Here is a 9,740-nt window from a genome sequence, read left to right as displayed (position 1 = left end):
TCTGAGTTCAGGGCTTCTCTGCTTGGCCATGTCTTGTGACCCTGCCCCAGCACGGCTCGCACCACGCTGATGACACAAGGGACGGATCAGGTGCGTTCTGTCAGGCGTACATCTGCGGGCACCGTGGGAGGGCGCAGAGCTCAGCCCAGGCCGCGCCGCCGGCAGAGGCGAGCGTGGAGCCCAAGCTTGGGACGGTCTGCCTGGCCGGAACTGTGGCTTCTGGCTTCCTTCCGGCCCGTGCGCCCCACGCCTCGGCATGTGGGCGCCCCGGCACATGTGGCACAGTTCAAAGTCCTTCTCACCTTCCTCTCTCTCTCTAACATTTATTTTTATGTATTTGAAAGGCAGAGGTACAGAAAGGGAGGGAGGGAGCGAGCGAGCGAGCGAGCTTCCATCCACCGGTTCCCTCCCCAGCGGCTGCATGGCCAGAGCTGGGCCAGGTCAAAGCCAGGAGCCAGGAGCCAGGAGCCTCATCCGGGTCTCCCACGTGGGTGCAGGGGCCCAAGCACTTGGGCCATCCTCTGCTGCTTTCCCAGGCGCGTTAGCAGGGAGCTGGATCGGAGTGGAGCAGCCGGGACTCGAACCGGCGCCTGTGTTGGATGCCGGCGTCACCTGCTAGGCCACTGTGCTGGCCCCTACCTTTGCACACAGCCTGGATGTCCTCTCCCTGTGGAAGCCTCCCTGACCCCACAGGACAGGCCGGCTGCCCCGCCTGGGCTCCCAAGGGCCCTGAGTGCCCGCCACCCCTGCCCCCCTGCGTCCCAGGCGCCCCGATCCATCCCCTTCAGCCAGGGACCGCACGTGACTCAGCCCGCCCCTTGGCACCGCCAGCACCGCCCTGGCACACCGGGGATTTAATAAATATTTGTTGGATGAATCAAAACCAGCCCGGTCTCCGGGGCACGAGGTAGGAGGGCCACGCATCGAGTCAGGGTTTTATTGCTGAGTTTTGGGGAGCGGCTCAGATCCGCCCGATCTCCCTCAGCTTGGCCACCAGGTCCTCGGTGGTCTCCACCTTGACGCCGGCTGTGCGCTGGGGAGGGTCCTCCACGCTGACCACGGACAGCCGGGAGCTCAGGTCCACGCCCAGGTCCCCGGCCTTGAGCACCTCGATCTTCTTCTTCTTGGCTTTCTGCGGGGGGGGGGGAGGGGGGCATGGGTCTCAGGGCTGCTGCGGCCACCTCCCCCGGGGCCAGGCCCACCGTGCACGGGTCCTGGTGGCTGGGACGGCCCGGGAGGCCTCCCCTCTCAGGCAGCACGGCACTGGCAAACCCATCCTCTTGGTAGGAGTCGCTCAATGGATTTGCGGCTGGGATGACCCACTGAGCCCTCCCATGGCAGGGATGACCCACTGAGCCCTCCCCATGGCTGGGATGACCCACGAGCTCTCCCCATGGCAGGGATGACCCACGAGCCCTCCCCATGGCTGGGATGACCCCCGAGCCCTCCCCATGGCTGGGATGACCCCTGAGCCCTCCCCATGGCTGGGATGACCCACTGAGCCCTCCCATGGCAGGGATGACCCATGAGCCCTCCCCATGGCTGGGATGACCCACTGAGCCCTCCCATGGCAGGGATGACCCACTGAGCCCTCCCCATGGCTGGGATGACCCCCGAGCCCTCCCCATGGCAGGGATGACCCACTGAGCCCTCCCATGGCAGGGATGACCCACTGAGCCCTCCCCATGGCTGGGATGACCCCCGAGCCCTCCCCATGGCAGGGATGACCCACTGAGCCCTCCCATGGCAGGGATGACCCATGAGCCCTCCCCATGGCTGGGATGACCCACGAGCCCTCCCCATGGCTGGGATGACCCCCGAGCCCTCCCCATGGCTGGGATGACCCCCGAGCCCTCCCCATGGCTGGGATGACCCATGAGCCCTCCCCATGGCAGGGATGACCCACTGAGCCCTCCCCATGGCTGGGATGACCCCCGAGCCCTCCCCATGGCTGGGATGACCCGTGAGCCCTCCCCATGGCTGGGATGACCCACTGAACTCTCTGTGGGCCAAGCTGACCCAATGAGCCCATCTGTCTAACCACAGTGAACTCTGCCTGTTAGCCAAAGGACTTCATGAACCCGCCTTAAAGAGCCAGGTGACCCAATGAATCCTCTTCATTTGGCCGATTACCAATGGACTTTTTCCATTGGCTGGACTGACTGCCCAGGGAAGCTTTCTATTGGCTGTTTGGGCTGTCAGCGGCGCTTCCCTCCAGCACTCACCATGATGTTGGGCAGCGTGGCGTAGCGGGGTTCATTGAGCCGCAGGTCCGCGGTCACCACGGCGGGCAGCTTCAGGCGCAGGGTCTCCAAGCCCCCGTCGACCTCCCGCTCCACCCGTAGCTTGTCGCCCTCCAGCGTCACCTGGGAGGCGAACGTGCCCTGGGAGAGTGGGCGAGGGCCTTAGGTCAGGCGCAGGCTGGCCTCTGCGTGCCTGGACGCATGGGTGAGTGAAGAGGCGGCAGAGGACATCCCGCGAGGGTCAGGATGGGGTGGGGGGCCACAGAGTCGCAGGAGAGAATGGCAGAAACACATCCGGGACCGGCGGGTTAAGGCGCCCCACGCTGGAGCGCGGTTTGGGCCGGCACTGGGGCCAGCCCCCTGCTCCACTCCTGGGGAAGCAGCGGAAGATGGCCCGAGTGCTCGGCCCCTGCGCCCGCGTGGAGACCGGGATGGGGTCCCAGTCCCCGCTGTTGTGGCCATTTTGGGGGTGTGCCAGCAGACAGATCTCTCTCTCTCTAGCTCTGCCTTTCAAACAAAAAATTTAAAAATGTCTTAAAAAATAAACAAACAACTGTAGAAAGGGTGTGTATCCCCCGGGGTGTGGAGGCAGATGTCCTGGGGGCCTGTCGGTGAGGAGTGCCCGCTCCCCACCTTAGCGACTGCGGGCACCCAGGGGCCCACCGCTAAACAACCAGCGGGAGCTCTATCATTCCCACTTTACAGATGTGGAAAACTGAGGCCAGGAAGCTGGATAACAGGGCCACCGTCAGCCAGTGCTGGGGGATCAGGGAGCTGCTCACCCGGCCCCCCAAGAGCTCCCATGAGCCCCTCCACCCAGCCAACAAGAGCCTGGAGTGCTGGCCTCGGCCTGACTCAGCACTTCCTCCCCAGGCGCCTGCTGCGGCTCACCCTCCATCTAGCGCACGCTCTCTCCCCTCGCTGAGTCACTGCACAGACCTTCCAGGTCTTGCTGTGACTATCACGGAGCCGCAGCCACACCCGAGCGTCCCCGGGCCTGGCTCTCGGACACGCCGTGGCCGTGACCCTGGCCGTGGCCCGAGGTTCTGGCAGAGGAGAGGGCGGTGACCCAGTAACCACACACCGGGGAGGAAGGGACAGGGAGACCGTGACCCGACGGCAGGAGAGAGACGGGGCGGGTGCTTTGCAGAATCATGTAGAACCACGGCCCCTGTCCACGTGCGGCTGCTGAAATGAGGGTTGCACGGGAGAGGAATAATTGGAACTGATATTGGATGGGGTAGCACTGTGGCATCATGGGTAAAACTGCCGCCTGCAGTGCCGGCATCGCACATGGGCGCTGGTTCGAGTCCCAGCTGCTCCACTTCCGATCCAGCTCTCTGCTGTGGCCTGGGAAAGCAGTGGAAGATGGCCCAAGTCCTTGGTCTGGGAACCTAATTTCTGATGAAAATTTAGCGTCTGGACTGGGGTGTGCAGTATCAGGTACTACCAGGGAGATTTTGAAGACAATTCAAAAAAATTGTAAGATATTGATTACATGTTTGATAAGACTTTAGATACAATGGGACTACATAAAGCATTACCCCACGAGTTCGGCCTGTTCCTTCTCCTGGACTGGGGGAGCTGGGGCTGGGGTGGGCACGAGCACTTCACACGGGGCAGGGAGGCCCCTCCAAGCAGGGGCTGACAGAGGCCGGCAGGCGAGAGAAGGCAGGAGGCCCCCCGAGGAGTGGGGAGAGCCCGGCCGGTCCCGAGCAGGTGCGCCCTGCTGCGCCTCACCTGTGGCCAGTCCAGAAACCCGGCCGTCATCTGCCCCGTCTGGTTACAGTCATCGTCGATCGCCTGCGGGAGAGAAGAGGCCAGCCACGCGCGAGGCTCAGTGCGGCTTCCCGGGCGCCAGCCGGGGCTCTGGCTAGAGCAGGGCCCAGAGGTGAGCGGCCACTTGTCCGGGGCCCTGTGCCCCCCTTCGCCCCTGTATAAATGTTCACAGATGCCTCCCATGAGAACACCCTGGCCCCTGGCTCCGGGCATGGGAACTTGCTTCAAGCTGGCCCTGGGAAAGCGGTGTTGCTCACTCCCTAGGCGTGAGCCCGCAGGTGCAAACCCCAAGCCGAGCCCGGGGAGCAGCCCACCAGGCCACCTGGGCACCCTGTCTCCGCGCTGGGCCCCAGGACCCCGCTGCCCCTGTGCCCGCTCCACTCGCCCAGCCCCCACTCCCCCTTCCTCTCACCCCTGTCTGCTTAGGCTCTAATGACGTCCCTCTTCACCCCTCCCCCGGCTGAGGAGCCGCCAGGAGGATGGGCGCCCCCTGCTGGGAGCGCCGGTGTGCTGCGGGGCGTCCCGGCCCCACTTCTCCCCAGACCCTCGGCCTCCAGGCCCCAGCCCAATCCTCACAGCCTCCGGGCTCTCTCTGCCACAGCTGACCCCGGCACGCGGCCTCGGCAGCCGGGGACCAGGTCACAGCCTCCGCGCCCGTCTCGCCCGAGGACCTCCAGGGACCTCGGTGACCCAGCGTGACCCTGCCCTCCCCCTCAGACTCAGGGCTGACTGTTAAGTGCCAGATGCTCAGCTCCCCCGGGGCCACCTGCGGTGTGGCTCACACCCCGCCCTCCTGAGCAGGGTGAGGTGGCCGGGCGTGGAGGGGGAGGGGCGGCGCACCCACCTGCTTGCCCAGCAGCACCAGGTCCACCTTTTCCTTCTCAGCCAGCTTGGCCAGGACTCGGGCCACCTGCAGGGGACCCAGGCGATCCGCCTCTGCGGGGGGCACCTCCACGTGGATGCCACGGTCAGCGCCCATGGCCAGAGCCGTGCGGATAGTCTCCTGCGGAGGACCAATGGGCTCCACTTGGCATCTACCCAGCCCCACCCCCTCCTTCCCCAGCCCTGGCCCCTCCTCCTGCAGCCCCAGGGCTGACCCCGCCCCTTATGGCCCCTCCTCCCCCACCAGCCTGGCCCCAGCCCCTCCTCCCGCAGCTCCAGGGCCCCGCCCCCTCCCCGGCCCTGCCCCACACACCTGGCACTGCGCTGGCCGCAGCTCACTCCTCCTACCCTAGTCCTGGCCCGCCCCCGCCGGCCCCAGCCCCTCCTCCCGCAGCTCCAGGGCCCCACCCCGTGTACCTGCCCCGCCCCCTATGGCCCCTCCTCCCCTACCAGCCCCGCCCCAGCCCCTCCTCCCGCAGTTCCAGGGCCCCGCCCCGCGCACCTGGCACTGCGCTGGCCGCAGCTCATGGCGATGACCTCCTACCCCAGTTCTGGCCCGCCCCCGCCGGCCCCAGCCCAGCCCCGCCTCCCGCAGCTCCAGGGCCCCGCCCCGCTTACCTGGCACTGCGCCGGCCCGCAGCTCACGGCGATGACCTCCTTCACCAGCTTCTTCTCCTTGAGCCGCACGGCCTCCTCCACGGCGATCTCGCAGAAGGGGTTCATGGAGTGCTTCACGCCATCCGTGACCACGCCGGTCTTGTCAGGCTTCACCCGGATCTGCCCAGCCAGGGGAAGGGCGCAGGGTCAGGCCACAGGGCAGGCCCCGCCCCCCCGGACCTGGCGCCCACCCCATCACAGCTGCAGGGAGAGCCGGCTGCAACTCGGAGGCAGGGCCGGGCCGCCCAACACAGGGTCAAGGTCACAGCCCCGCTGCTCCTCGGGCTGAGGCTTCTCACGCTTGCTTGCTGGCTGTGACACCCGCACTTTACAGTACCCCCAAGTGAGGCCTAAAGACACAGCATACACAGGCCCCGGCCCGGTGAGCGGCACGCGGCCACGTGAGCCCCGCCTGCATCCCGGAGCTGCTGGCTCCCGGCGACACGGAGGTCATGGCCTGACCCTGCCGTGAGCTGGCCACGGGCATCTCGGCCGCCTGGGTGTCCCGGGTAACCTTAGCCTCGCCGCACCAGCCCAGGCCTTGTTCTCAGCTCCGGGGCAGGACCTGCACGGCCTCCTGAGGACAAATGGAGACGCTGCTGGCCACCAGGTGCTGCAGGGGCGCCATGTGGGAGCCCTGTCACCATCCCTGGGCGTGGCTGACTCTGGGGCTCTGCAAGGGCCGGCCTGGCCCACAGTACCGGTACCAGAGAAGGCAGGGTGCCTTCAAGGGGGGCCGCCGTGACAGGTGCAATAATGGCCCCCACAGACGGCCTGGCCATGGGACCTTCCCCGTTTGACATGAGCTTGCCCTGGGCCCCAAATACAATCCCAAAGGAAGCTGCAGGGGACTGAGGGAGGTGAGTTTGCCCTGGAGGAAGGAGGGGGAGGGGAAGGGAGTGAGTGGGGGGAGGGGGGAGGGAGGCAGGGCCATTAGCTTACATAGGTTGCTCCTTAGACCCGGGCCCCTGTGCCCCCACTCACTCACCAGCACAGAAACAGAATGGGAAACCTTCTCTTTAGGGGCCAGGAGGAGACGGGGCGGGGGCCCGGCCCCCGACTCCCAGGGCACAGAGGTGAGAACTCAGCACCCAGCACCTGCTGTCCGTGGAAGGCCTTTGAGGCCTGGAGGCACTGTGTCGTTTAAGTCAGGAAACCCTGGCTGGCCTGAGAATCGGTAAGAAGGGTTTTTGGGTTTTTTGGTCTCGTTTATTTCGGAGTACCCAAAGCAGCCAGGGCCCGCGCGGGCAGTGCTGTGGCATGTTAATCGCTTCACCTGGAGGCCTGTGGGCTGGCCACTGCCCGTCCCACCCTCACTTCAGATGGAGTGACCGAGGGGCAGGAAGGCCATGTGCCTTGGCCACGACACCTGCGGTCTGTCCCCAAGCGTGCCCCGGCAGGGAGGACAGGGCCTCGGGACCGGCTGCCCTGTGTCCAGGAGGCTCCCTGTAGATTCCTGGCAACTCTTCTCGAACCCTGGACACAGCCCCCAGGGACTGGGTTGGATGCAGGCTGTCCTTGTGCGTGGCCGGCCACGTGCTGGGGCACAGAGCCAGCACAGCAGCCAAGGCCACGCGGGGGCAGGAGGGGCAGCCAGCACACCTTCCCATGAGACATCTGGAGAAAACAGGCCGGAGGGGGTGCCACAGGAGCCCCCCGGGGGGGCAGACGCCGTGGGGACCGGGAAACACACAGAGGCACCTGCCTTCCCACGCACGGCCGGAGCGGGAGCCCCCCCGCCGGGGGGGGGCAGAGGCCGTGGGGACCGGGAAACACACAGAGGCACCTGCCTTCCCACGCACGGCCAGAGCGGGAGCCCCCCCGCCGGGGGGGGCAGAGGCCGTGGGGACCGGGAAACACACAGAGGCACCTGCCTTCCCACGCTCGGCAGGAGCGGGAGCCCCGAGGGGGGCAGAGGCCGTGGGGACCAGGAAACACACAGAGGCACCTGCCTTCCCATGCACGGCCGGAGCGGGAGCCCCGAGGGGGGGGCAGAGGCCGTGGGGACCGGGAAACACACAGAGGCACCTGCCTTCCCACGCACGGCCGGAGTGGGAGCCCCGAGGGGGGCAGAGGCCGTGGGGACCGGGAAACAGAGGCACCTGCCTTCCCACACACGGCCGGAGCGGGAGCCCCACCCCCGGGGGGGGGGCAGAGGCCGTTCGGATCGGGAAACACAGAGGCACCTGCCTTCCCACACACGGCCAGAGCGGGAGCCCCGAGGGGGGCAGAGGCCGTTCGGACCGCGAAACAGGCACCTGCCCTCAGCGACTCCACAGTGTCCCCCGCGGCCTCCAGCAGCGCCAGCCACCACCTAGCACGCGCCTCGCACTGTCCCGTTTCCAGTGGTGCACCTGCCAGCGGCGAACACATCCCACGACCTCTTGCCACTGCCCATTCCAGAGGAAGGGGACAGGCACTAAAGCAGTACGGGGTAAATTCCACTGTCCGGCGGGGGGGGGGGGGCGGGGGGGGACTCTGGGGCTGTGGCTTCAAGCAGGCGACCACGACCACAGAAGGCCCCACAGAGGTGACGACGGGGTGAGCAGTGCAACAGCTGCCAGGCTGGGGGTGGGAGGTGGGTGTGGCCACGAGGGCCTGGTGTGTGGGGGGGAGGGCGGTAGAGGCAAGCCAGGGTTCTGCAGGGGCCCTGAGACACACCTCAGTAACCTGAGGAGGTGCATGGAGGGCTTCCTGGAGGTGGTGACGCTGGGACCGGAAGCAGGGGGGGCCGGAGCCAGGGAAAGGAGGAGCAGGTGGGGTGAGGGTCCCAGAGGGGACATGGCCGCCTGAGCGGGGCCGCCGGGATCCCTAAGGCCAGGCTGAGGGGAGAGACTGCGGGTGTGCGAGGAGACTAGGGCAAGGGGCCAGGGGAGGTAGAGAGGACCCTGGAGGGGTGCAGGCAGCGTCCGGGCCTGGTGTTCCGGTAGCTGCAGTGTCTGGATCCCGTTTGTTCCGAAAGGGGCGTCGACAGACACGCCTAGCGGGATGGAAGGGGGGCAGTGTGCAGGTGCAGGTGCAGGCCGGGCGGAACACGCTGGAGGCACCCGTGCGCCGGGCTCTGTGCTGGACTGAGTGGAGACAGATCTGCGCCCAGGCCCGGGGCGGAGGGAGCCCCGGGGGGCTGCAGGAGTCCAGGGGAGGGGGCTCCAAGCAGGAGCGCGGGGTCGCGCGACCCCTGGAGAAGCGCCACTCAGCCCTGGCCCACGCCCGGGAGGGAGCGGCAGGCGGTCCGGAGCTGGGCTGGCCTGGCTGGGTTTCTGTCCTGGCTGGGTGCTCTGGGGAAGACAGGGCCCCCGTGGGCCTCAGCGCCCCGGGACGGGCTGGGGGGGCACCCAGAGGTGAGCGCCCGCGCTGCTGGCACAGCGGACCCACATGGGCAGCTCAGGCCAAGCACGAGAGAAACGGAGGGGCTGCTTCCCGCCTCCAAGCCGGGCTCTGGGGACCTGAAGCCCCTGCCCCACCACCCCCAAGCTTGACCTTTCACCCCCGTCGGCCCCTCCCCAGCCAGAGCCTTGGCGCTCACCCCCGGGGGCCGCGGAGGGGGAACGCCGGCTTCTGGGGGTCCCCCCAGTCTGCACACTCCGGGGGCTGCGGTCAGAAAGCTCGCCTCGGAGCCACGCGCCGAGTCCGAGCGAGGAACCGCGGGGTCGTGGACGGGACCCTCGGCCCTGGCCCTCCCCGGCCGGGTGGGCGCGCCGTGCCTCAGTTTCCCCGCGTTAAGCAAGGCTCGTGGCTGCTCCGGCCGCTAGGACAGTCATCGGGAGAGTTTGCACGGGGTCGCGACCTCACAGTCCTCGGCGTCTGCCCGTGACTTTGACGATTGGGTCAGGGGTTACGAGCAGACCCCCGCCCATGGCGCGCTCGTGATCCCGGAAGCCCACGGCCGCGGGGCACCACTTGGAAGCAGGAAGGGGGGAGGCCCCGGTCACCTTCACGGCGAAGTCGATAACCCTCTTGACAGCCACGAGCGCGCGCAGCTCCGCCATCTTCCCGCAGCAGCCAGCGGCCGGGGCCGGCGGCACCCCGGACCTCCCCGCCCGAACGCCCCGCCCCCGTCCCTCTCTGCGCCTGCGCGCCGTGCCGCCCGCCACTCCGCGGCTGCACAGTCCGCGCCCCGCCCGGAAAAGTGACCAATCAGGAGGCCGGAGGCAAGGAGGGGTGTGGCCAGCGGACGCG

General features: G+C 67.6%; 1 protein-coding gene across 3 annotated transcripts; it reads right to left on the bottom strand.

The window, feature by feature from the left end:
* Positions 1-923: 923 nt before the first annotated feature.
* On the bottom strand, positions 924-9,568 carry ETFB (electron transfer flavoprotein subunit beta). 3 transcript variants are annotated; one of them, XM_089318863.1, is made up of 7 exons: positions 9,494-9,568; positions 6,076-6,138; positions 5,523-5,681; positions 4,867-5,025; positions 3,984-4,046; positions 2,226-2,384; positions 924-1,132 (listed from the first exon to the last, which is right to left on the bottom strand). In XM_089318863.1, the coding sequence occupies exons 3-7, from the start codon at positions 5,625-5,627 to the stop codon at positions 962-964; spliced, it is 657 nt and encodes a 218-aa protein (XP_089174989.1). In that variant the 5' UTR covers positions 5,628-5,681; positions 6,076-6,138; positions 9,494-9,568; the 3' UTR covers positions 924-961. The 3 variants fall into 3 exon arrangements, with proteins under 3 accessions (XP_089174989.1, XP_069919059.1, XP_069919058.1); XM_070062958.2 differs by lacking the exon at positions 6,076-6,138 and having other exon boundaries at positions 9,088-9,568; XM_070062957.2 differs by lacking the exon at positions 6,076-6,138.
* Positions 9,569-9,740: the final 172 nt, after the last annotated feature.

The sequence above is a fragment of the Oryctolagus cuniculus genome, chromosome 18, assembly GCF_051225735.1.
Source record: "Oryctolagus cuniculus isolate XC-2025 breed Fujian yellow rabbit chromosome 18, ASM5122573v1, whole genome shotgun sequence".
Taxonomy (NCBI): domain Eukaryota; kingdom Metazoa; phylum Chordata; class Mammalia; order Lagomorpha; family Leporidae; genus Oryctolagus; species Oryctolagus cuniculus.
The sequence above is the reverse complement of the archived record's forward strand: the minus strand, read 5'-3'. Positions and strand labels throughout refer to the sequence as shown.

Excerpts from the sequence above, each read along its gene's own strand:
- ETFB (XM_070062957.2), bottom strand. The coding sequence starts at position 9,550 with ATGGCGGAGCTGCGCGCGCTCGTGGCTGTCAAGAGGGTTATCGACTTC. Across the intron at positions 5,682-9,493 it reads TTATCGACTTCGCCGTGAAG|ATCCGGGTGAAGCCTGACAA; the intron begins GTGACCGGGGCC and ends CTGGCTGGGCAG. Across the intron at positions 1,133-2,225 it reads CCACGCTGCCCAACATCATG|AAAGCCAAGAAGAAGAAGAT; the intron begins GTGAGTGCTGGA and ends CCCCCCCCGCAG.